This window comes from Loxodonta africana, chromosome 1 (genome assembly GCF_030014295.1).
Source record: "Loxodonta africana isolate mLoxAfr1 chromosome 1, mLoxAfr1.hap2, whole genome shotgun sequence".
Lineage (NCBI taxonomy): Eukaryota > Metazoa > Chordata > Mammalia > Proboscidea > Elephantidae > Loxodonta > Loxodonta africana.
This window is the reverse complement of record NC_087342.1, coordinates 91,819,078-91,844,524: the sequence shown is the minus strand read 5'-3', so window position 1 is coordinate 91,844,524 and position 25,447 is coordinate 91,819,078. Positions and strand designations below refer to the sequence as shown.

Here is a 25,447-nt window from a genome sequence, read left to right as displayed (position 1 = left end):
AAAGAAAATGCTCCGTGCTGAGAGACCTAGGTGGGCTGGACTGGGCTGGGCTGGGCTGAGCGATGTGAGAACGGGGACGGCCCAGTGCGCTAACCTGAGGTGGCACCAGCCATCCTGGCGCTTGTCCCCTTGCACTTTTCCATATCCTCTTAGGCCTTGAATAGGACCTTCGACTGCGGGCTCAAAGTGTAACCTTCGAACCTTGGTCAGAGTAATGGTGAGGGGCAGAGTGACGTTATTTCATGTCACAGCTTCTTGGCATTGCAGATTTCCCTCCTCAGTGCCTTTCCTAAGTCAGGGAATGGTTTCCCGGCTCCAGAAAATGAGCTCGGAGCGGAGGGTCACCTCGAGGGAGGTGGAGGGCATTGTGGGGCGTTATGTAAAAGCAGGACCCCAACCGACAGATCGTCTTAGGTCCTCGCGCCGCCGAGGCACGCGGCCCTTTGCAGATTGACTATTGGAAAGACTCCAGGGCGGGAAACTGAACCCGGCGCTTCACGCCTGCGCTCTGATGTAATCATGGCTTTTTTTTTTTTTTCTGCCACGCATGCGTTGTCTTGTCTTGTGGCTATTTGATTGTAGCGTATCTTTTGATTAGAGTAGCGCCATTCTGCCGTACGGAAGCCACAAAGCAATGCAGGCGGAGCCTCTTGCCGAAATCTGCTTCCGGAGAAGTGCCGAGACTGTTTTTGTTTGAAAGACGGAACCCCGAAATAGGAGCAGGAAGATTTAAAGGGCCAGGCCGGTTTTTTTTATCTTAAACGTATGTCATTTGGTGTGGAAAAGTCGGTTCAGAGAGAGGCTCTCATTACTTTTATATGAGAGCAACTCTCTCATGGAATTTTCTTTGTTGACATTTAGCAAGGAGCAGGTTATTGTAGGGTTTCCTGTTTTTACATGTGACCTATAACCTTTGGAGCCCTGGTGGCGCAGTGGTTACGAGCTTGGCTGCTAACCAAAATGTCGGCGATTGGAATTCACCAGCCGCTGCGTGGAAACCCTGTGGGGCAGTTCTACTCTGTCCTCCTGTAGGGTCGCTATGAGTCGGTCCTTAGGCGCTTAGGCCCTGCCGGGCCTTAGATTGTGGGGTCACTTTTGGGGCAGGAGGGGATCTTGGATTCTAAGGCTACTTTTCTTCCTTTCGGCAGCTTCCTGGAGGTGGATCTCGGCACTACAGGGGCTTTTGGGCAGTTGGCTTGCTTTTCTCAGCCTTCCCTTGCCCAGCCTCATTTTCTCAGCTCTCACAAAAGCCATGTCCAGGCCGTCCCTCATCACCTTCACCCCAGCCAGCGATTCTAGTGACCTCTGGAAAGATGGGCAGCAGCAGCAGCCACAGCCTGAGGAGCCAGAACCCGCCTTGGATGGGTCTGCAGTCCGTGCTTTCTACGAGTCACTGATAGAGAGCGAGAGCAGCTTTCCTGAACCCCAAAGATCGCACCCTGAGCCTGCCAGGGAGAAAAAGAGGAAGAAAAGAAGACTGATGAGGGAGGCTGCGGCAGAAGCAATGGCAGTGGCAGAGGCAGCATCAGGGGTACATGGACAAGAGGGATCCCTTGAGGCAGAGGACAAGCTAACCCAGTGGATACTGAGGGCAGCTCAGGAGGGGGACCTGGCAGAACTTCGAAGGCTGCTGGAACCCCGTGAGACAGGAGGAGCTGGGGGGAATATCAATACCCGTGATGCCTTCTGGTGGACTCCCCTGATGTGTGCTGCCCGAGCTGGCCAGGGGGCAGCTGTGAGCTATCTCCTGGGCCGAGGGGCTGCCTGGGTGGGAGTTTGTGAGCTGGGTGGCCGGGATGCTGCCCAGCTGGCGGAAGAAGCTGGCTTCCCCGAGGTGGCCCGCATGGTCAGGGAGAGCCATGGAGAGACGAGGAGCCCTGAGAACCGGTGAGAAAGTCTTAGCCCATGCACATATTTCAAAGTGTTCTGCTCTTCTTACTCACTCTGCACCAGAGGCCCCAGAACAGAGCTGAGGGTCCCCCTGCCCCGTGTAGGTTGATAAGGCAATGTAGTAGCATGGTTACAGACATGAGCTCCATTGGTTTGAATCCTAACTCCACTTACTTGGGCAAACAACCTAAATGCTATGTGTCTCAGTTTCCTTATCTGAGAGATGGTGGGTAATAATAGTACCTTTCTCGTAGGGTTAAGATTAAACGGGCTAATACGTGCAAACTACTAGAGCAGTGCTTGCCACGTAGTTGTTAGTTGCCATTGAGTCAATTCTAATTCACGGTGACCCCATGTGTACAGAGTAGAATGCTTCATAAGGTTTTCAAGACTTTGACCGTTTGGAAGTAGATTGCCAGGCCTGTCTTCCTGGGTGGATTTCAACTGCCATCCTTTTGGTTAGTAGTGGAGTGCGTAGCCATTAGCCTCACCCAGGGGCTCCTTTGCTACATGGTAAGTACTATATAAATATTAATTGTAATCATTATTATTCCTTCCTCCAAAAGTCTTGTGAGGCCTAGTTACCATTTCTTCTCCCAGCCATTCCCCTCTGGGTTTCTCATTGCTAAGTGGGGAGGAAAGCAATTTGTTCCTTAGCAGAAGGGCTGAAAAGACCTTGTCCCACCCTGCCAGGACCCCTGAAGCTTCTGTACCCTTCTCCTGACCCATAACCCCCTCCCTCAACTCCTTCTCTTCTTCCTCTGCAGGCCCCAATCTCGCGCCTCCCACTATTGCGAGACCTGTGACGCCTACTTCCAAGATGCCAACCACTGCACATCCACCGCCCACCTGCTGTCACTGTCCCAGGGTCCCTGCCCCCCTAGTCTTCCCCCTGGGGTGCCTGCCTCCAGCCCAGGCTTCAGGTTGCTGCTGAGGGGAGGCTGGGAGCCAGGGATGGGGCTTGGACCCCGAGGTGAGGGTCGCGCCAACCCTATCCCCACTGTCCTTAAGAGGGACCAGGAGGGTCTTGGCTACAGATCAGCACCCCAGCCCCGGGTCACACACTTCCAGGCTTTGGATACCCGGGCTGTGGCTGGGCGGGAGCGAGCGCCTCGGGTGACCACACTGAGCCGGAAAGAGGAGAGAAGGCGAGAGGAGAAGAGCAGGGCTTGGGAGCGGGATCTCAGGATGTACATGAACCTTGAATTCTGACCTTGGTGAGGTTTGACCCTGGTCTGCTGCCAGAGTCTGAACTTTGGCCCATGACTTGGGTACTTTAGCCTGTACTCCCGGAGGTCTGCCCAGGTCCCAGACCCTCAGGTTTTGGTCACTGGGCCCTCCCTGCCTTTTGGGAGAGAAGGGCTGAAAGTTGAGAAATAAATCAATCTTCATTCTCTTTCCTAATCTGTTCATTTTTCTGGAAGCTGTTGTGGGGGAAGCCAAACTGAAGTGTGGGGGCCACATTAGCATGGCCAATTGGAGCCACAGGAGCAGCTACCTCCAGATGGCATGATAGAGTCATCACCCTACCAATCTGGTTCTTTTGGAGGCCTGTTGTTGTTGTTAGGTGCCGTCAAGTCGGTTCCAACTCATAGTGATCCTGTGTACTACAGAACGAAACACTACCTGGTCCTTCACCATGCTCACAATTGTTATGCTTAAGCCCATTGTTGCAGCAACTGTGTCACTCCATCTCCTGGAGGGTCTTCCTCTTTTTCGCTGACCCTGTACTCTACCAAGCACGATGCCCTTCTTCAGGGACTGATCCTTCCTGACAACATGTCCAAAGTATGTAAGATGCAGTTTCACCATCCTAGCTTCTAAGGAGCATTCTGGTTGTACTTTTTCCAAGACAGATTTGTTCTTTCTTTTGGTAGTCAATGGTATATTCAACGTTCTTCACCAAGACCATAATTCAAAGGTGTCAATTCTTCTTTGGTCTTCATTATTCATTGTCCAGCTTTCACATACATAAAATACGATTTAAAATACCATGGTTTGGGTCAGGTGCACCTTAGTCTTCAAGGTGACATCTTTGCTTTTCAGCACTTTAAGGAGGTCTTTTACAGCCGATTTGCCCAATGCAATGTGTCTCTTGATTTCTTGACTGCTGCTTCCATGGCTGTTGATTGTGGATCCAAGTAAAATGAAATCCTTGACAACTTTAATCTTTTCTCCGTTTATCATAACGTTGCTTATTGGTCCAGTTGTGAGAATTTTTGTTTTATGTTGAAGAGTAATCCATACTGAAGGCTGTGGTCTTTGATCTTCATCAGTAAGTGCTTCAAGACCTCTTTACCTTCAGCAAGCAAGGTTGTGTCTTCTGCATAACGCAGGTTAATGTGTCTTCCTCCAGTTCTGATGCTCCATTCTTCTTCATACAGTCCAGCCTCCCAGATTATCTGCTCAACGTACAGATTGAACAGGTATGGTGAAAGGATAAACCCTGACGCACAGTTTTTCTGACTTTAAACCAAGCAATATCCCCTTGTTCTGTTCGGACGACTGCCTCTTGATCTACGTACAGGTTCCTCGTGAGCACAATTAAGCGTTTTGGAATTCCCATTCTTCGAGGCCTAGCCCCTGCCAATAGTACCACACCTATTCTTCTGAACCAGGAACAACTTGCAGCTCCATGCAGGTCTTCTGACCACTCCAGTCAGTTCAGTCACTGATTTCACAAATATTCATATACAGTGTGCTAAGAGAGACATTCCCAACACTGAAGGAGCTCACAGCTGGAGGGGGAGATAGCCCTGAGGTCAGATATTATAATACTTGGTGGGGGGTGGCTAGGGCTGGTCAGGGAAGGTTCAGAGAGGAGGTGATGATAGTGGGTCAGGTCTTGTAGGAAGAGTCCAGTATGATGACAGGCCCAGAGTTAATGACAATGCAGCTTGTACATTAGTTGAGCTGCCATCAGGACTCTGCCCTTCCTAACTCTAAACTTTAAGCCCAAACCCACTGCCATCCAATTGATCTCAACTCATTGTGACCCTGTAGGATGGAGTAGAATTGTCTCATAGGGTTTCAAGGCTGTAAACCTTTACAGAAGCAAACTGGCACATCTTTCTCATGCAGAGTAGCTGATGGGTTTGAACTGCTTCACCACTGTACTGCAGGGCTCCCTAACTTTACACCAGGGTTCTTCATTTCACTACCTGAAACCTCCTGAGGGCAGAAAATTTATCCTACTTGTCTATACTCATTTTTCGCACCCTTCTGCGCTCCCCACTTTCATGTCCGGCTCATGCCAGGTGCCAGGCACTTAAAAGAGTTCACTATAGTCATGTGCAGGGAGTAAAGTTTGTACATGGAATGACAGGATATGGCTACCCAAGTTCCAAGACTCCCCTTATCATTTTCCTTTCTGAAAAAGACATTCACGAAGTCGGGGACAGGAAGAGGGAATCCAAGAAAGGGAGGACTTGGGGAAGGGGTGCAGGGAAGAACCCAAGACAGGGACTAGTGGGGAGCGTCCGAGTTTAGATAAGCACGGGGGCCTCTGGGCGGCGGAAATGGAGGACTGAGCTCCTGTTCAGGCCTGGACCTCGCCGATCCAGCCCGCGCCGTGGGGTTTGGTTGAGTGCACAAGAATGGCTTTCCTAGACCGCGCGGTGGGGGGAACCGGGGCGGTCGATCCTCGGGATCCGCCCCGTTAGCTGCAGGCTCCGCCCCCGCGTCGCCCTCTGGCGGCCGAGAGGTTGCTTCCGGGCTCCGCGGCTCACGGCGGTTCTGCGAGGCCGCGCGCGGCCCGACGCTGGGCCCTGGGAGGGGCCGCCGCGCGCAGCGCCCGGACGCCTGGGTCCTCAAGTAGGTCCGCGCCTTGCACCCGCGACTGGAATCACGGAGGACATCCCCGGCCTGACCTTGGGGAGGCCGCGTTTCGGCCGCGAGCTCAGGGACTGGTCAGGCCACCTCGTAGGGTACATAGTCCCCTAAATCAAGAGACAAACGCTGCTGGCTGGAGTTTGCTGGGAACTCCCACTTCCAACAAGGACACTTCATATTCCTCGAGCCCCCCTAGGGCGGTTCAAGACTCCCTAGATGGAGGAGTACTTGGGACCCGGGGCCACCTTTCTTCCTTCTTGAATGGAGCACCGCCTCTCCAGTTTTGGGGGCACCTTGGGGCGTGGCTTGGTGAGTGAAACTGGGGGTGCTGCCTGCTGGGAAGGAAACTCAGAAGCACAGGGAGGACACTTTGTGGGGGTGACCCAGGCCTTGTCAGAACCTGAGAATCTTGTGTGTGTGTGTGTGTGTGTGTGTGTGTGTGTGTGTGTGTAGGAGGTGAATGAACCTGGCTGTGCCTTCCTCCTTTACCCCCAAACCTAAAAGGAAACTGGCCGCCCCCTGCCACACTTGAGGCTGCGTGACCACCCGGGGAAGTGGGGAGCCACTTCTGAATTCGGAGTAGGACAGTGTCACCAAGCAGACATCTGTTATTCTGACCCAACCTGAGAGTCTGAGCAGTGCCAGGAAGGGGGCCCAGAGTGTGGGGGCTCAGTAAGCACCACAGCCATGTTTCTGCGGCGCCTAGGTGGCTGGCTACCTCATTTCTGGGGCCGGCGGAAACCAACTAAGCCAGACTTGTCTGGCCCAGAGCTGAGACGGATGGACAGCTCCCCAGAGAATTCAGGGAGTGACTGGGACAGTGCCCCCGAAACCCTGGGAGATGCAAGGCCTCCCCAGGCCAAGGACTCAGGGACACGGAAGAGCTCTGAGACTGCTCCAGAACCAAGCAGGGCCCCCTCAGTTGCTCAACTGGGGAGCAGAAGAATGGATTCTCTCAAGTTGGACAAGGCTGTCACTGGTACTGAACAGACTGGGAGACTGGAGGCTGGAGGGGCCGTTGCCAAACTGGGACAGGATCCTCTAGACTCATGTGGTGCCAGGAGAGCCGGGGTGCTCCCTGAAGGGGGACTGAACCCCCGTGGGCCTGAAGCCCCAGTGGAGAAGCCAGGTCGGCGTCAGAAACTACTGGGCTGGCTGCAGGGGGAATCAGGTGGTGGTGTAGGAGCTCCCCTGCCATACCTGGGGGACCCAGAGGAACGTCTGCAGATCTCCACCAACCTGACCTTGCACCTGCTGGAGCTGTTGGCCTCAGCCCTGCTGGGGCTGTGCTCCAGGCCGCTGCGGGCAGCCTTGGACGCATTGGGTCTGCGCGGGCCACTGGGTCTCTGGCTGCATGGGCTGCTGTCCTTCCTGGCTGCCCTGCATGGGCTGCATGCTGTGCTAAGCCTCCTTACTGCTCATCCCCTGCACTTTGCCTGCCTCTTTGGCCTCCTGCAGGCCCTGGTGCTGGCTGTCAGTCTCCAGGAGCCCAGCAGGGATGAGGAGGGCACTGACTGGGAGGGTGAGAGGTTGGGGAAGGAGGGCGAGGAGCAGAGGGGAGATCCGGGAAAGGGGCTGTGACCATGGGGTGGGGTGTGACCCAGGACCCCACCCTCAGTGAGATGGGGGCAAGTAGTGAAGATGGTGTGGCCTTCAGGAAGAGAGTAGGGGGCATGACCCAGATCGGGAGCATAGGAACCTCAGGGATGGGGAAGAAAACCCAAGGCATGAGGGCACAGAGCCCTCTTCACACACAGGAGAGAACAGAGCAGCTTTAGGGTTTCTGTGTTTATGGATGGTGGGGCATCGCCCTTGGATTCACCAGCTGTTGTAACTTTTTACTTTTACATTTCTCTCAGTTCCATTTAAAAAAAAAAGGGGGGGGGGAGAGGGCGGGATAAATACTAAAGGGTTTTTTCTATCTTTCATAACTCCCCAAGGGTGGAGGAGACCAGAAGTAGGACAGACAGACCCCTGAGGTAAGAGGATGGTCAAGGGATCTCCTGCATCCAGGGATCTCAGCCATCTTGGAAGAGCAGGCTGCTCGGCAGGTGGATTGGAGCATCTGGATAGGGGCCCACAGGGGATAGGGAGCCTGCAGGAATCTTCACGGGGTACGGAAGGAGCAGGGGTGGTGCAGGCAGGTCAGACAGGCAGCATAGGGGAGACACTGGAGTTTGCAGTTCCACTTTAGTTAGGAGTTTGCTCACTCAGCAATAAATTGTGTCACACCGAATCCTAAATATACCACTACAAAGTGAGAGTTACCACCACTCAGTGTCCTTCCTGACGTCGTCCAGCTGGGGGTTTAGTGGGAGTGTTGAAATGTGCAGAGTAGGATTGATATCTGGAGACAAACCCCAGAATGAGGACTGGAAAATCATCTTTATTATTCTCGAAAGGGAGTTGGAAGTCTCTAGCTAGTCTCCTCCCACCCACCACCATCACAGCTCCCACAGTATCCGTCTGGGGGCACAGATGAAGCCACAGGTCAGTTATTGGACAGCTCACAGGCCTCTGGCAGGAGGGAGGAAAAAAAAAAAGATGGAAAGGAAGAACAGGGAGAGAAGCAAAATTGGTGGTAATGAAGAAGGGAAGAATGCGTTCCTTTATTCCGCCATGTTCCTTTTTTCCAAAAAAGGATCTCTGAGGACTTTTTCCCTCCATGACTGACCCTTTACCCATGCAAACTCAGAAACCCCTCTTTTGAGTAGCCCAGAGTCCAGCCTGGGTTCCTCAAGTGACATCACAGCCCTTGGCCACCTGCCTCTGGTGCCATCATAGCCTATGACACAAATGGGAGTGTCAACATAGCCATTCTGATGATGTCAGCTTTGGCCATGTCGTCCTATGATGTCACATGAGCCCCTTTCATCCAGCACTCCCAGAAGATTGTTCAGTCCTAGTCCTCTACTTTAGGACTTTAACCCCTCACCTTGATCCCTGGGCATCAGTAAGAAAGCCTTGGAATCCATGCAGGAGGTCAGGGACTGGAATTCCTCCACACATTTCTCGGGAGGGTGTGGTGAGCGATCTAGAAGGGCAGAGCAGGGTCAGGCTAGTTGAGCCCCTGCTCCTCAGCACAGCCCCTGGTGAGGGCCTCATGGAAGCACTCAACCCTCCCTGGAGTCATATCATAGGGCCCAGAGTGAGGGGCCCTCCTGCCCTCTCTGATCCTTCCTGCTTTGCACCCCACTCACTATAGAGGAGGAAGCGCTGGTAGCCCTGGCCCATCTCTTTCAGCATGATTCCACCTGGGCATGAACTGGAGAAGAGCTCGGTTTTCATGTCAGGACGGCCTGTGAGGGTGGGTGGGAGGAGGGGGCGAGGACAGAGATGCAAAACCAAGCAAGCCTAGGGGACTTGGGGAGGGTCAGGGGACTTGGGGAACCAACCTTCAGTTCTGAGATGAGTGCTTTCCTCAGTCAGGTGGTAGGTCCATTTCCGGGGCACACAGAGCCCATTTTTCCTGCATAGGTGGTAGTGGCATGGAGGAGAAACTGAGTGACACCCCGGCCACACAGCATCTGCCTCCATTTATTCCATCTTATTCCTCCTTGAAGCCTGGATCTCCTTGGGTTTCAGGCTACCAAGGGATGGTTAGGTCCATTTCTCTCTGTCAGAGGGAAACTAATACAGCTTTTGAACCAAGTGGGCCAAGAACAGTGAATGTATCAGCCAAGAGCACTGCTCTTGGTGGTGGGTGCTCACACTTTGGTCAGAGACTGCACCCACTGGTGCCTCTGCCTCCTCATCACTCACGTTCGGATGGTAGCATGAAGCTGGAGCTGTATCGGGGTAGAGGCAGCAGCCATGTTGAAGACAATGTTGTCCACAGGGTCAAAAGTTGCCAATTCTTCCCTGGTGGGAGCTGCCCCTGCGATAAAGTACCACCGGCCAAGGTGGGGCTCTGGGAACTGGAGAGACAATGAGGGGAGCAAAAGAGGGTGGGTCCCATAACAGGATCCATTCAACCTCTTCATCAGCCAGTAGGAGAAGACTTAGGGGTAGGGTGTTGGCTGTTTTCCTCTTTCTAATTGGGTAATGGATCTATCACACAGAGTCATCAATGACATTTCCCCTTTGCTCCTCCCCAATCAACCTGGCTAACCAAGCCCACTCCCAATTCTGCCATGTCTCCACATCGATGACTACAGTCCTAGTATTTTTCTTATTCTTGCTTTCATCATCCCAACATTTATACCCTCTTCCTACTCTCCTTTCCCAACATGGCTTCTAGTCATCCTAGGCCACCCAGCTGAGTCCCTGAGAGCCTCTATCATAGGCTTCCCTCATTCCCAGTCTGTACCTCTTTCCCATCCATTCCTAGAGTTGTCAGTTGACTGTGCTCAGGGCACTGGTAGATGGAGTTAAGGAGAATTCCATAGAGGTAGAGCAGAGCTGCCCAAATTTGGTGGAACATCTTCAGGCAGGAGGGAGCCGATGCCCTGTGTGGGGTGGCTGGTGCCTTAACTGCTCTCTCCCCTGCTGGCTGCTCAGTCTACTCTACTCCCAGCCCCCTTGCCTTGACCCTTGACCCTTTCACCTGCTAATGAGTAACTTCAACCTTGTTTTCCAACCCAAGTCTGGATTTGGACCTTCCTCCCCCTCCTCTAGATGCAGCCACTCCACAGTATACCCTGGTATGTCCAGGGTCTCTCGGGAGTTATGAGAGCTTGGGTTTTCAATCCGCATCTGAGCTGGATATCTGCTATGTTGTGCAGCAGTGAAGTGGGGTTGCTTTCATTCCTTCACTTAGCAACCTGTTTTGAGTCCCATTTGTTTGCCAGGAACTGGCTAAGCCCTGGGGACATAAGGATGGATAAGACATAGTCCCTGGCCTTGAAGAAGTCTGGGGAAAACCAGCTGTACAAACAAATCATTGCAATACAACCTGATAAGTGCTTTAGAGCAGGTATGAACCAGGTACTGGGGTGGGATGAGTGGGAGACTTTCTGCAGGAATTTGTAATTGGGGAAACTGTATCTTTGTAAAAGTTTGCTGACAAAATGAGTTCATTCACTGACCTTTATTGCTAAGCAAGAGGCTATATAATCTAACGGGTAAGAGAAAAGACTTTGGTGTTAGGAGGACCTGGGTTCAACCCCCAACTCTAGTTATTAGACCTTGAGCAATTTTATTAATCTCTGTGCCTGTTTCTTCATCTGTAAAATGGGCACATATGAATTTCATAGGGTTAAATGAGATGATATACATAAAGACCAGCAAACGCCGGCATGTGGTAAGCTCAAAGTAAATTACTAACCATAATTAATGGTAATGTCTGCAAGAAGTAGTAATTGAATAGTGCCAAGTGGGTGGTGCAGAGTTAATGCAATGAGAGGTGGGGCTTCTCTATAACACGCAGACTGCAAAAAAAAAAAAAAAAAATTGTCCTCAGCAATGAGGGTTGCTGTGGGATTGTGATTTAGTTAAAAAAAAGAAACAAAAAATAATCTGGGTGATGGGTATATGAGTGTTCATTATACTATTCTACTTGGGTATGTTTGAAACTTTTTATAGTAAAAAAAAAAAAAAAATACAATTTATTGGGGTAGCAAAGTGTAAGTGCTGGAGCCGGAGTCTGGCAGGCCTAGGACTGATTGTCAGTTCTGCCACTTATGTTCGCCTAGGTGTACTCACCTATAAAACAGATGTAATATCTCAGACGAAAAATTTAATGTGACCACAGTACGTGAAATTTTAGTATATTGCTTGACACTAAGTGCTCACTAGACAGATCTTATTAGACCTCTTCATTTGGGACTTGGGTATGTAAAAACTATAAATTTTGGAAAAGCACCCCCTGAGGCAGGCATCTCAGCAACAAGGGGTTTAGCTGGACGGGTCGTACCGTCGCAGGGCCGAAGACCCTGCCCTTGGGGGAAGGGCACAGAGGAGCAATAACTCAGGCAGCCCTGGCCTGCCAAAACCGTTTGGGTCAGAGTTTCGTCTTTCGGTCCCATCTGACTCCATTTGCCACAATTCCCAAACTTGGACGGGTTTCTTGACAAAATTCCCGAAAGGTAGGGCAGCATCCTTAACTTTCCGAAAGGATGGCGTGTCCCCTCTGCCGCGAAGCCCACGGTAAGGAACATGGCGCCCGGACCCCACAAAATGCCCACCGGATAGAACTGAGGACCGACGAACGATAGGACCTCACGCAACAGAACGGACAATACGCGAGTCGCCACCAACCGCCTGCGGAAAGGTAACTTGCTGAGGCGCCGAAGGGCGCAGCGAGGTCTACACTGACTGGAAGGCAGGGTTTTAGGTGGCCAGAGCAGTGCCGCCTGAAATTCTCTGCCTGCCAGGACTTTAAAATAGATTAAATGAGGCATAGTCTCAAATACTCAAACTTCAAGAGCCATGCAACAGTCCAAAGCCTCTCTCCAGGCAGTCGTACAGTTCCAGATAGTAATTTATTTTCAGGCATTTATCGTGGCCACCTCAACCTTTGATCGCTCAAACGCACGAACAGGAGAAGCGGGGGGTGGGGACGTGCTTAAGGACGTACGCATGCGTACTGCAACTCACGCAGGCGCAGTACGGTCCCCCGGGCGACGGCCGTGGCGGATCCTCGGGGTGCTCGGCTCCTTCCCATCTAGGCCGCCCCCGGCCCGTCTCGCCCCCAGGGATCCATTCCGTTGGGGGCCGCGGACTTTCTCGTCGTGCCCCACAAAAGGAAAGTTCGGGGACCTGGGGGGAGCCGGAAGTACCGCCTTGCGATCCCCAAATACTATCGGGGAAACGGAAGTGGCCGTCGGTGGCAGGTTGGGAAGACCGGAAGTGACGGTACCTTGGAGAAGTCGGGGGTGGAGCTGCGGGGAAGTGTGTATGTGAGAGTGTGTGTGTGTTTGTATGTGTGTTTGGCTGTATGTCGATTGTGCCGCTCTGCTGGATCGCCGAGGGAAGGCGGAAGACGGGGGGCTATCAGCTAGCCGGTCCCGCCCCCCGTGAGTGTCTGCCGTCTGTCGTGACTTAGGCGGGTTCGATGGGCGTGGCGCGCGTGCGCGAAGCTACTTTCTCCGCAGTGTCTGGCGCGACCCCCGCTCTCGCAGTGTCCCAGGGTTTGCCGATCCCTAGGGCCCTTGTCCTATTGCGACCGGTGATGACACTGGTCTCGTGCTTCCTCCCCTGCTTTCTAATCCGACTGGCCCTCGTTATTGTGATTGGCGTCTTGGAGCCCCTCCCACCTCCCGTCCTCCAGCTCCCTTTGCCGTCGATCCCTTGCCCTTTGTGTTTCTCTGCCCCGGAATCGGAAGGGGGATGGGGGCGGGTGTGAGTGCGAGTGCTTGTGTGGGAGAAACTTTTTAGATATTGGGGCGGGGACTCAGGCTGGGGAGGCTTCCGGGTATATAAAATCTGCTCCAGGCTACAGCGGATCTCCCTCCATTCTTCCCTAGAGAACTGTCGGCCATGGAACCCAATGATAGTACCAGCACCACTATGGAGGAGCCTGACAGCCTGGAGGTGCTGGTGAAGACCTTGGACTCTCAGACTCGGACCTTTATTGTGGGGGCCCAGGTGAGACCCTATTGCTGTTGGAAGACATTGATTAGCTTTTTCTTATAGGCTCCTTAGCCTGAGGGAAGAACCTGATTTTCTCGTCCCCCAAATTTTCTGACATTGATTTGTTTGTTGGTATTTTATACAAAACGTTTCTGGTGTTTCTCGTTGAATGAGAAGGTAGGGTTTCTGATGAGTGAGGCACATTTTCTGCCTTACTCTTTTTCTTTAGAACTCATTGCAGAGGGAAATACAGAGGAAGGGGCCATCTGTATCCCATCATTGTAGGTGATCGTCAGCCCAAAGGGGCAGACATAGCTCAAACAACACATGGACCCAAAACACAAGTGTGCTTTAAGAACAAAAATTGGCCAGGTCTATACCGTGTCTTTAAGACTAGAAATCAGAGCTAATAATGAAAGTAGAGCTCATATAGACTGCTGGGTGGAATTATGAATGTGGCATACTTTTAATTTCTTGAGTTTAATATCACGGATACAGCTACCTGTGTTTTTACTCCGGTGATACTTGGAGACAAAATTGTGACTGAGTTGGTTTATGGGTGTTTAAAACATTGTACTCTATGAGTATTTAAGAAAACCACGTAGATTTTTGAGGTTAGATGTCGCGTAAACATTTTGGTGTTTCTTAGAGTTGTTTAGTTATGAAAAATGTTTTGTTTTTTGTTTCCTTCTTGCTTACTTCTTGGTTGGATCTTCTTTTCTTAACCTTCACCCATCTTCTTTGTCATTTCTCTTATTTTTGAGATTACAGGGTTGTCTGTGGTAAAGAAACTTCTGGTATCATTTTGTGTTTCGGGAAGGGTGATCCCCTCTGGCATCTTGAGACACACGTTCCCTTGGGAGTCAAGCATAAAAAGAGAGAAAGGAATGTCAGTTGGTTTTTCTGTTTCTCAGCTATGTAATTCTTTTCTGGGCATATAACCTGAGCTTATCTGAGTTTGTTGTCTGTGTCTTCATATATTTTGTGTGTATCTGTTCTCAGAAATTTGCATGGTAACTATCTCACAGTCAACATAGGTAGTGATTTTATTACGGTTTTTGCTCCTTATCTGGGCATGAGTCAGTTGTCACTCCTCTGTTCCTTCTTTCTCCCTCCATTTCCTGATTCCTATTCTTATCTTTTCCTCTTTGCAGATGAATGTAAAGGAGTTTAAGGAACACATTGCTGCCTCTGTCAGCATCCCCTCTGAGAAACAAAGGCTCATCTACCAGGGCCGTGTTCTGCAGGATGATAAGAAGCTCCAGGAATACAGTAAGGGGGTGGGGGATGGCAATTCAGAGGTTGAAGCTGGTGTGCAGAGTGATGTGCTGACGTCATGGCTTTACCTGATGTTTTGGTGTGTGTCTATTTTTTTGCACCACAGATGTTGGAGGAAAGGTTATCCATCTGGTGGAACGGGCTCCTCCTCAGACTCAACTCCCTTCTTCTGGGGCATCTTCTGGGACAGGGTCTCCCTCTGCTACCCATGGTGGGGGACCCCCACCTGGTACTCGGGGTCCTGGGGCCTCTGTTCATGACCGGAATGCGAACAGCTATGTCATGGTTGGAACCTTCAATCTTCCTGTAAGCTTGTGTTCCACTTGGGAGGGTTTTTTTGGGTAAGGGTAGATTTGGTTGTGGTAGTAGCAGGGCGCTTGTAAGACAGGCGTCTTAGTCTATAGATTGAGTTTGGAGGCTCCTTTGGTCTGATATTGGCCTCAATCTTTGAAGGGAAAGGGGGCGGGGCTCCAGAGAATGAGTTGAAAGTATGGGGGCCTTAGTATTTGGCTTCTCCCAGAGCAACTTCACTTACCCTTTCCCCAGAGTGACGGCTCTGCTGTGGATGTTCACATCAACATGGAACAGGCCCCGATTCAGGTATCATGGGGCCTGGGAGGGTCAGGGAAGGGGATCTGGGAGAAGGAGGCCTTGAGGTGGGGTGGAGATGGCTGGGACCTCGTTTAGTAGGCGGTGGAGCTCATGGCTTCATCTCAGACCTGCCCTGATCATCCCTTCTCTTGCCATAGAGTGAGCCCCGGGTACGGCTGGTGATGGCTCAGCACATGATCAGGGATATACAGACTTTGCTATCCCGGATGGAGGTAAGCAGGCAGGGCTGGCTAGGGTGTGTCTGTCTCTCTCTGTGCATCCTCTTTCTGTCATCCTGGGGATGGGGACATGACTGGCTATATCCACTGCCTCCCTAATCTGGTCTCTTTTTTGCAGTCTTCATTCTTTCAAGCAGAAAAAGTATCTTTGTGGGGCTATCTTGTCCCTGCCAGTCTTCTTGGCGTCTAATATCTGGGGAGTTTGTTTCAGACTTTTTAGATAATTCTGACGGTCTCTGTTTGTTCCATTAAAAAAAGGTTCCGCCTATTTTAGTTTATTTATTACTTTTAACATCAGAACGTTTTAACTCCGTTAGTTTGAAGTGCAGCTGTAATTTGTTGCCTGTTCTTCTTTTGTCCTGGAGGTACAAAAACTAGTCTGTACTTTTTGTTAGTAGCTTATTTACGAATCTTATAAATATTTATTATGCTCCTGATTTGTGTCTTTTACTAGTTCCTGGGGAGTCAAAAATGTAGACACAAAGCTTTGCCTCCAAAAAACCTAGTTAGAGCATGTTCTCTGCTCAGTCTCTTTTGACCCGAGTAATGCTCTGCAGTAGTCTCATCCTGCCTTTGGTGTCCTGACTCTCCTCCACCTTCAGTGTCGAGGGGGGCCCCAAGCCCAGCACAGTCAGCCGCCCCCACAGACGCCGACTGCCACCCCGGAGCCAGTAGCCTTGAGCTCTCAAACATCAGAACCCGCCGAAAGCGAAGCCCCTCCTCGGGAGCCTATGGAGGCAGAAGAAGTAGAGGAGCGTGCCCCAGCTCAGAGCCCAGAGCTCACCCCTTCTGGTCCAGCCCCTGCGGGGCCAACACCTGCCCCAGAGACAAATGCACCCAAGTGAGAGAGGGCACCCAGCAGGGGTCCTAAATGAAATATGGGAACTAAGGTGTGATGGGAGGGAAGGATTGCTTGGAGATATTGCTTGTGAGATCAGCTGTGAGGGGCAGGGGGCATTCTGGTTGTAGGTAAAAGGGATGAGACTGGCAGCTGAGCAGAGGCACTGCTGTCCCTGGGACAAGGAAATCCTAATGGTGCCACCTGAGCCTGTTCTAAACTCTCCCCCCAGTTCACATGGCCTTATCTCTGCTTTTCAGTTAGTTTCTTACCCTTGAAGGTACAAGAGTGTGCAGTGGGGAGGGTGGGCGCAGTTCTTTTTCCTCTCCCAGTCTTCTCCAGGTGGGGCCAAAGCACAGAAGCACTGTTAGTCCAGGAAGAGATTGGGCCAGAGGTCTGGGAGGCCAGGGAGAGACGGGGCACATGTGGTCCCTATTAACTGTGAAGTTGGGAGCCTGAGGAAAGCCTTGGCTCACTGCCTCTTGGGGTTGCCTGCAGCCATCCTTCCCCTGCGGAGTACGTGGAGGTGCTCCAGGAACTACAGCGGCTGGAGAGCCGCCTCCAGCCCTTCCTGCAGCGCTATTATGAGGTTCTGGGTGCTGCTGCCACCACGGACTATAACAACAATGTAAGTCCTCCCACCTCTTCACCCCAGAACTCCCTGAACAGAAGAGGCTGGAATATAGATAACCACCAGTTCCCCACCGCCCCCCCTCAAAAAAAAAGAAAAACACATTGTCTGCAGTGAAATGATTTTCTCGTAAACGTTTAAGGCAGTAAATTCTTTTTCCCTTCCAAGGAAGGTGGCACTAATTCTTCTTTTCCTGAGTAAGTTGTTTAGGGAGTTTATGAAGTAAGGGAGATCACTGGTTATTGACTCATTGATTCCACGTAGGGTTTGTTTTAATAGGAAGCGTTTTGTGCATATAGGGTGTAATTTATTTGCAAAGATTTGGTTTGCACAGAAGCCCTCAAGCGTGTGACTGAAGGTTTAGAGGCATGGCATCTCAAGTGGCACCGGTGCTTTGTTCTGAGGTGGGTTCCCACCTGATAGTCTCTGTGTTTGGTGTGGGGGTACAGCACGAGGGCCGTGAGGAGGACCAGCGGTTGATCAACATGGTGGGGGAGAGCCTGCGGCTGCTGGGCAACACCTTCGTGGCGCTGTCTGACCTGCGCTGCAACCTGGCCTGTGCACCACCACGGCACCTGCATGTGGTCCGGCCCATGTCGCACTACACCACCCCCATGGTGCTCCAGCAGGCGGCCATTCCCATCCAGGTGGGCTGGGGAGCCTGGCCGGAGAGACAATGGAGGGTTGTTGGTGGGATGGCCTAGGGTAGCCCTTGGGTTTGCAGAGTGCTTCGACGGCACTGGGTTAGAAGGGAGACTTTGAAAATGATGAAGCATGGGAGAGATTTTAGAGGTGTATCATGGAGTCCTCTGGCTTGAGCTCTTAAGTTTTTGTCCCTTCTGTCTGTTTCTTCTAGATCAATGTGGGGACCACTGTGACCATGACAGGGAATGGGACTCGGCCCCCCACAACTGCCAGTGCGGAGGCACCTCCCCCTGGTCCTGGGCAGGCCTCGTCCCTGGCTCCCTCTTCTACCACTGTTGAGTCCTCAACTGAGGGGGCACCCCCCCCGGGGCCAGCTCCCCCGCCAGCCGCCAGCCACCCGAGGGTCATCCGCATTTCCCACCAGAGCGTGGAACCCGTGGTCATGATGCACATGAACATTCAAGGTGAGTTAGGGTCTGGCAGGGAAGAGCAGCAGGAGGAGGGTGGGTGAGTTTGATGCTGTGGGGTGAAGGAATGAGGGTGGGGAAGGGACATGCTGGTGGTGGTAGCCTAGGATCAGAGCAAAAGTGTGCGTGGGGAGGAACAGCAGGGAACGGTTTTGTCCTTGAATACGTGCTTGTGTGGTGAGGGGGAAAGGAGAGAAAGGCAGTGTTTCTGGTCGGAGGAGTGAGGCTTGGAGAATGGCTGATCTTGGGAGGATGCCCCAAGGCCTTGCCTAGCCTGTCTCAGGGCGTTTTTTTCTCTGTCTCCCTGCCCAGATTCTGGCACACAGCCCGGCGGAGTTCCGAGTGCTCCCACTGGCCCACTGGGGCCCCCTGGTCATGGCCAAACGCTGGGTAAGAATGAGGGTATCAAGTAGGCTGAGCTCTGGGTAGAGAAGGGGCAGGGCCGAGTGGGTGGGTTGAAGGGGGTCCAGGTTCAAGGTTACATCAGACCCGCCCCCCAGGCTCCACCCTCATCCAGCTGCCCTCCCTGTCCCCTGAGTTCATGCACGCCGTCGCCCACCAGATCACTCATCAGGCCATGGTGGCAGCAGTTGCCTCCGCGGCCACAGGTAATGACCTGGAAGGGGAGGCTTGGGAGGTGGGGCATGGTCCAAGGCAGTGGGTGCTGGTGGCTTGGGGCCAAGGGCCCGGCCCTCAGCCGTCTTCGGTCTCTCCCCTCTGTCACCCACAGGACAGCAGGTCCCAGGCTTCCCGACAGCTCCGACCCGGGTGGTGATTGCCCGGCCCACCCCTCCACAGGCTCGCCCTTCCCATCCTGGGGGCCCCCCAGTCTCTGGGACTCTGGTGAGTAGGTGAGGGAGGGTTCTAGTGGGAAAAATCATGGGAGACAGTCCTATGTGGTAGATGGCAAGGGCAGGACTGAAAGTATCCGTTCTTCCTCTCCTCCTAGCAGGGCACTGGACTGGGCACCAACACCTCTTTGGCCCAAATGGTGAGCGGCCTCGTGGGGCAGCTTCTTATGCAGCCCGTTCTTGTGGGTGAGTCTCATTTTTCTCCACCTCAAACTTAGCAGGTTTCCATGGTTCTGAAGTCTTGACGCTCCCTCGCTAGCTTGTTTACGGTCACTTCCCAGTTCTTGCTGTACTTACTTTTCTTTTTGCTTTTCTGCTGGAAAGACCATAAGTGGGTCTTCTGTGGCGTCTTATTTTTCTTCAGATTTCAACTTTCTCCTTTTGGTCCCTACAGCTCAGGGGACCCCAGGAATGGCTCCACCTCCAGCCCCTGCCACTGCTTCAGCCAGTGCTGGCACCACCAACACAGCTACCACCGCTGGCCCTGCTCCCGGGGGGCCTGCCCAGCCTCCACCCCCTCAACCCTCTGCAGCTGATCTTCAACTCTCTCAGCTCCTGGGAAACCTCCTGGGGCCAGCGGGGCCAGGGGCTGGAGGGCCTAGTATGGCTTCCCCCACTATCACCGTGGCAATGCCTGGGGTACCTGCCTTTCTCCAGGGCATGACTGACTTCTTGCAAGTGAGTACCCGGCTTAACCTTCACCTCATTGTTTCTCTCATCCTGCCGAGTCAGGCAGTGGTAATTGGTTGCCATTATGTGCTTGCTATGCTGTAGCCCCCTGGTCGCATGCCAGAGTGGGAAGGAACTCTGCAATTTCTTTGACTCTGAGCCACCCAATTGGAAGAGGAGGAAATGCGACTCAGAGAAAGAAATTAAGTAACTAGTGTCACTGCTTGGTGCTCTGAACATTTAGGAGGGCCAGAGGTAGTTGCTCAGGCTAACCTTCCCATTGAACTCTGCTCTCGAGCACTTGCCCGTGAGTATCTGGCTTTGAGGGGTAAAGACCAGGGTGTAACTTCCCACCTTACCAGACACCTGTTAATGTGTGCCTTCTTGATACCATTTTATGTTTTTGTCCCCATTCTCATTTCATTTTCTGTTCTTTATTGCTTCTCTGCTTGCCAGGCAACACAGACGGCCCCTCCACCCCAGCCCCCACCTCCACCACCACCTCCTGCCCCAGAGCAGCAGGCCACACCCCGACCAGGGTCCCCTTCTGGAGGCGCGGGGAGCCCCGGAGGCCTGGGTCCTGAGAGCCTGCCGCCGGAATTTTTTACCTCGGTGGTGCAGGGTGTGCTGAGCTCCCTGCTGGGCTCCTTGGGAGCCCGGGCCGGCAGCAGTGAAAGTATCGCTGCCTTCATACAACGCCTCAGTGGATCCAGCAACATCTTTGAGCCAGGGGCTGATGGGGCCCTTGGTGAGCATGATGGGGGTGCCTTGGCCTTTTTCAGGAAGGGGCAGCCAGAAGACTGTAGATGGCCTTTGTTTAGGGAATGTTCCCAAGATGGGGTGAGGCTGATGGACTGGTGGTGGGTGGACAGGACAGGTGGTAAAGGCCATTGCTAACTTCTGCCCCTGCCCCTAGGCTTCTTTGGGGCTCTGCTATCTCTTTTGTGCCAGAATTTCTCCATGGTGGATGTGGTAATGCTTCTCCACGGACATTTCCAGCCACTGCAGCGGCTCCAACCCCAGCTGCGATCCTTCTTCCACCAGCACTACCTGGGTGGCCAGGAACCCACACCTGGTAACATCCGGGTAAATGAAGGCCCGCGGCCCCAGAGCCCTCCCTCTCCTCACCCGTAATTCCTTATCCCTGATTGTGCTTATCTGTTAGCTAAAGCTGTGACACCTCAGCCTAAACCACAGGGGTGGTGGCAGGGAAATGTCTTGAGGACTGGGGCTTGGGAGTAAACCTGTGTTGTTCCCCCTGTAGACAGCAACCCACACGTTGATCACTGGGCTAGAAGAGTACGTGCGGGAGAGTTTTGTGAGTATCCCTTCCTCCTTCCCCTCCTCTCCTGATTGGTCAGGGTGGCTGCTGTTCCTTACTCCCTCCTCCTTTACTCTAGATCTCTCAGCGGTCCTGACTTTGGGGTCTTTGTGTGTCTTGTCTCAGTCTTTGGTGCAGGTTCAGCCAGGTGTGGACATCATCCGGACAAACCTGGAATTTCTCCAAGAGCAGTTTAATAGCATTGCTGCCCACGTGCTGCACTGCACAGGTCAGGGTGGCTGGGCCAGGGCATGTGGGGCGTGCTGGAGGGGCAGAGCTGCCAAGTGCCAGCATTCATTCCCTTTCTGTCTTGCCCACAGACAGTGGATTTGGGGCCCGGTTACTGGAGCTGTGTAACCAGGGCCTGTTTGAATGCCTAGCCCTGAACCTGCACTGCTTGGGGGGACAGCAGATGGAGCTTGCCGCTGTCATCAATGGCCGAATCGTAAGCACCACCCAGCCCTGGTTTTTGTTTCCTTAGGTGTCCATTCTTTTTAGTATCGTACAGTTTTCATTTTTCTCCTCCAAACTGCCATCTGTACCCTGGATCTAGCTTTCAAAGGGTGGCAGGTCTTTTTATGGTGCCGGCCTGTTTGGTTTCTCTCAGCGCCGCATGTCTCGTGGGGTGAACCCGTCCTTGGTGAGCTGGCTGACCACTATGATGGGACTGCGGCTTCAGGTGGTACTGGAGCACATGCCTGTAGGCCCTGATGCCATCCTCAGATACGTTCGCAGGGTTGGTGACCCCCCACAGGTAAGGGACCTGATACCTAATGCGTGGGCTGTGGGACCAGGGGACTTGAGGGAACTGCAGAGATTTGAGAGGGCCTTTTGTGTTGTCGTCCTTCCAATTCCACAGGCACTTCCTGAGGAGCCCATGGAAGTTCAGGGAGCAGAGAGAACTTCCCCTGAGCCCCAGGTACGAGGGAGAGGTTGAGGGGACAGGTAGTGTGGAGGGCTAGGGGAGGATGGCTGGCAGCTGAGAATTCTGAAGCCTGGATCTTCTTGCCGACTCCCAGCGGGAGAATGCTTCTCCAGCCCCGGGAACAACAGCAGAAGAGGCCATGTCCCGAGGTCCACCCCCTGCTCCTGAGGAGGGCTCCAGAGATGAGCAGGATGGAGCTTCAGCTGAGACAGAACCATGGGCAGCTGCAGTCCCCCCAGTAGGTGTCAGGATGTGACCTGGTGGGCTAAGGCAGCTGAGAGTTGCGGGAATCACTGCTTCCTCACCTTACTTTCCTCCCCAGGAATGGGTCCCTATTATCCAACAGGACATTCAGAGCCAACGGAAGGTGAAACCGCAGCCTCCCCTGAGTGATGCCTACCTCAGCGGTATGCCTGCCAAGAGACGCAAGGTTGGTTTAACTCTTACCTGAGGATTCCCTTTTATCCAAATGTCCTGGTCATGCATAGACTCAAACTATTTAATGCTGATGAGGAAACCTTTCTGGGACTTGCATTTGTTTGAGGTTCTTATGTAACCACACAGGTTTATCTTTTTTAGTAGTCCTGTTTTAGTCCCTCAGCTTCTTAATCCACAGGTGACTGGGCCCATTTTCTTAAGGAGGGCTGATCTTGTGGATGAGTGAGCACAGAATCCCAAATGGCTGGGTCCATCCTGCTCCTCTTTTTTTGAAAAGCAAGTTCAGCACATTTGAACACTCTGTTTTTGGTCAGAGCCAAAAAGAATTAGGAAGGCATATGCTATCCAAACCACCTGTGGCTAGTCCCCTTTTCTTTGTCAGTATGGGGATGTCAGTGGTTGACTCAGGGAAAGGGTGAGCTGGGTGGTGGCACTGGATCTGACGTTGATCCTCTTTTCCCTCCCCAACCCCATCCCCCAGACAATGCAGGGTGAGGGCCCCCAGCTGCTTCTCTCAGAGGCCGTGAGCCGTGCAGCTAAGGCAGCCGGAGCTCGGCCCCTGACGAGCCCAGAGAGCCTGAGCCGGGACCTGGAGGCACCAGAGGTTCAGGAGAGCTACAGGCAGCAGGTGCCCCCATCTCGAAGCAGAATAGGGATGGTCCAGTGGGAGGGCTTGGGCTACGGTCCTTCTTCCCCCATCCCTTCAGAGATGAACTGGTCATTGTCGGACTAGGTGGTGTTGCAAGTGTTTTTTACTAGTGCCATTGGGAAGGCCCAGTGATGCCTACTGGGGGAAGAGTATTAGTTCCTGAGGGATGGTCTTATGTACTTGCTGGGACCAGGGGGCCTCAGCCAGTGCTTCTCCAACTTGTCTGTTCTCTCTCTCTAGCTCCGGTCTGATATACAAAAGCGACTGCAGGAAGATCCCAACTACAGCCCCCAGCGTTTCCCTAATGCCCACCGGGCCTTCGCTGACGATCCCTAGCTCTTTGTTCTATGGCCCTGCCTCATCAGGGGACCGTTTGACCCCTCTTCCTTCACAGTATTTAAGAAATAAAGGTCGGATTTTCCTGGCTCTTTGGTCTCTAAATTCTTTTCATTAAGAAGTCTGAGCCCCCTGACAAGGGAACACAACAGAGAACCGGAGGGACCAGAACAGTGGGATGCAGACCCCAAATTCTTATAAAAAGACCAGACTTAATGGTCTGAGACTAGAAGGACCCCGGTGGTCATGGTCCTCAGACCTTCTGTTAGCCCAAGACAGGAACCATTCCCAAAGCCAACTCCTCAGACAGGGATTGGATTGGACTTTTAGAAAATGATACTGGTGAGAAGTGAGCTTTTTGGCTCAAATAGACATGAGACTGTGTTGTCATCTCCTGTCTGGAGGGGAGTGGGTCAGAAGCTGGCCGAATGGACACGAAAAGAGTGGAGGGAAGGAGTGAGCTGTCTCATTAGGGGGAGAGCAATTAAGAATATATAGCAAAAAAAAAATATATATATATAGCAAGGTGCGTATAAATTTTTGTTTGAGAGACTGATTTGTGAAGTTTCATTTAAAGCATAATAAAAATTAAAGGTCTGAGCCCCACCATCTTGTATTGTTTTTCAAAATTAATACTCCTTAGGAATGCAGCCTAGTGACACAATGGTTAAGCGCTCAGCTGCTGATAGGTCAGCTGTTCAAGGGAGAAGACCTGGTGATCTGCTCCCACAGATTACAACCTAGGAAAACCTATGGGGCAGTTCTATTGTCACACAAGGGCACTATGTGTCATGGATTGAATTGTGTCCCCCAAAATATGTGCCAACTTGGTTAGGCCATGATTCCCAGTATTGTGTGGTTGTCCTTCATTGTGTGATTTTACTATGTGCTATAAATCAATCTCTGCCTGTAGATAGGTAAAGAGGATTAGGGTGGGGTGTACCATACTTGACTCAAGTCACATCCCTAATCCAATGCAAGGGGAGTTTCCCTGGGGTGTGGCCTGTACCACCTTTAAAAAGAGATGAAAAGGAAGCAAGCATACTGTTGGGGACCTCACACCACTAAGAAAGCAGCACCAGGAGCAAAGCATGTCCTTTGGACCTAAGGTTCCTGTGCTGGGATGCTCCCAGACCAAGGGAAGACTGATGACAAGGACCTTCCAAGCTCGACAGAGAAAGCCTTCCCCTGGAGCTGATGTCCTGAACTCAGAGTCTACTGGTCTGTGAGAGAATATACTTCTCTTTGTTGAAGCCATTTCTGTTACAGCAGCACTAGACAGAACACTGAGAGGCAGGAATCAAATCAATAGCACACAACAGGAAGCCAACTATGCCAGACAACTTCTAGCGTTTCCCCATGAACATGTATGTACTACTGCGTTCCCATAGCGTAACACTAAAATATGCAAGTGGCAATAGATGAACATGTTTTCAAGGAATTTTTTCATGCAAAAGCATCTTGCCTATAAATAAACCACCTAAGTTTTGAGAGATGAAAGAAACCTATTCCAGCTGTATACTAGATAAAAAAGCCAAACCCACTGCCGTCGAGTCGATTCCGACTCATAGCGACCCTATAGGACAGAGTAGAACTGCCCCATACGGTTTCCAAGGAACGCCTGGCAGATCTGAACTGCCGGCCTTTTGGTTAGCAGCCACTTAACCACTACGCCACCAGGGTTTCTGTATGCTAGACAGGGCTCTCAAAACTATACGGCAGTAAACCTTTCAATCTTTGAGCAGCTGCAGACTAAATCTTAGCATGACTAGCACACAGTCATACCATATGTAACTGAACCAAGTCTAACGACGCTGAATGGTCTATATCCAGTTCAAGGAGTCCAATGGTCACGTGCTTGGATGTTGAGGCAATGACCACCAAAAGTCTCCTTAACATTCAGTTTGTCACTGTGGACAAAGTGGTATATGGTTGCAAATTCTTGCTACTTCCTTTGAGAGGTGGAGTTGAGGTTCCCTCTCCTTTTAGCAATGCTAGACCAACAGAATGTGACAAGAGACATCCTGAGGCCAGGTCATAAGCTCTGCACTTTGCACTAGGGCCTCTTGGAACACAGGCCCAGAGGCAGTTAAGAGGAGTATCAACGCTAGGAACACCCTGCTGGAGAGGCCATGAGGCTGGGGCCATTGGCTGATGGTTCAGCAGAGCTCCACCTCCCAGGCATCCCTGCCAGCAAGCCCTCAAACATGCAAGTGAAGCCCTATGGGACCAGCCCAGCTGTTAACTGCAGACCGGTCACCACCAGGCTTCATGTGTTCGCAGATGAAGCAGAGTGCTGCTCAAATTCCCAACCCATAAGATTTTAAGGTGCAATA

General features: G+C 52.1%; 4 protein-coding genes across 20 annotated transcripts; 3 read left to right on the top strand and 1 right to left on the bottom strand.

Moving 5' to 3' along the window:
* The first annotated feature begins 611 nt into the window (after nt 1-611).
* GPANK1 (G-patch domain and ankyrin repeats 1) lies at nt 612-5,462 on the top strand. The gene is made up of 3 exons (XM_003422276.4): nt 612-763; nt 1,149-1,887; nt 2,658-5,462. Exons 2-3 carry the CDS (start codon nt 1,253-1,255, stop codon nt 3,100-3,102), a joined length of 1,080 nt encoding a protein of 359 aa, XP_003422324.1. The 5' UTR covers nt 612-763; nt 1,149-1,252; the 3' UTR covers nt 3,103-5,462.
* A 231-nt stretch (nt 5,463-5,693) lies between these two features.
* On the top strand, nt 5,694-23,201 carry BAG6 (BAG cochaperone 6). 16 transcript variants are annotated; one of them, XM_064283635.1, is made up of 26 exons: nt 5,694-6,030; nt 13,128-13,248; nt 14,388-14,505; nt 14,618-14,817; nt 15,058-15,111; nt 15,261-15,335; nt 15,944-16,182; nt 16,678-16,807; nt 17,260-17,457; nt 17,667-17,919; nt 18,235-18,312; nt 18,423-18,530; nt 18,653-18,765; nt 18,872-18,959; nt 19,168-19,451; nt 19,899-20,190; nt 20,359-20,528; nt 20,707-20,760; nt 20,890-20,992; nt 21,084-21,208; nt 21,371-21,517; nt 21,623-21,682; nt 21,783-21,926; nt 22,011-22,118; nt 22,608-22,754; nt 23,016-23,201. In XM_064283635.1, the coding sequence occupies exons 2-26, from the start codon at nt 13,141-13,143 to the stop codon at nt 23,109-23,111; spliced, it is 3,492 nt and encodes a 1,163-aa protein (XP_064139705.1). In that variant the 5' UTR covers nt 5,694-6,030; nt 13,128-13,140; the 3' UTR covers nt 23,112-23,201. The 16 variants fall into 16 exon arrangements, with proteins under 16 accessions (XP_064139705.1, XP_064139688.1, XP_064139609.1 ...); XM_064283618.1 differs by lacking the exon at nt 5,694-6,030 and adding an exon at nt 12,568-12,677; XM_064283539.1 differs by lacking the exon at nt 5,694-6,030 and having other exon boundaries at nt 13,138-13,248; nt 18,875-18,959.
* On the top strand, nt 6,037-8,034 carry C1H6orf47 (chromosome 1 C6orf47 homolog). Its single transcript, XM_003422277.4, has one exon. It carries the CDS (start codon nt 6,409-6,411, stop codon nt 7,300-7,302), a length of 894 nt encoding a protein of 297 aa, XP_003422325.1. The 5' UTR covers nt 6,037-6,408; the 3' UTR covers nt 7,303-8,034.
* On the bottom strand, nt 8,088-12,299 carry APOM (apolipoprotein M). 2 transcript variants are annotated; one of them, XM_023541354.2, is made up of 6 exons: nt 11,847-12,299; nt 9,484-9,638; nt 9,117-9,190; nt 8,922-9,020; nt 8,657-8,755; nt 8,088-8,238 (listed from the first exon to the last, which is right to left on the bottom strand). In XM_023541354.2, exons 1-6 carry the CDS (start codon nt 12,060-12,062, stop codon nt 8,213-8,215), a joined length of 669 nt encoding a protein of 222 aa, XP_023397122.1. In that variant the 5' UTR covers nt 12,063-12,299; the 3' UTR covers nt 8,088-8,212. The 2 variants fall into 2 exon arrangements, with proteins under 2 accessions (XP_023397122.1, XP_003422326.1); XM_003422278.4 differs by lacking the exon at nt 11,847-12,299 and adding an exon at nt 10,031-10,144.
* Nucleotides 23,202-25,447: the final 2,246 nt, after the last annotated feature.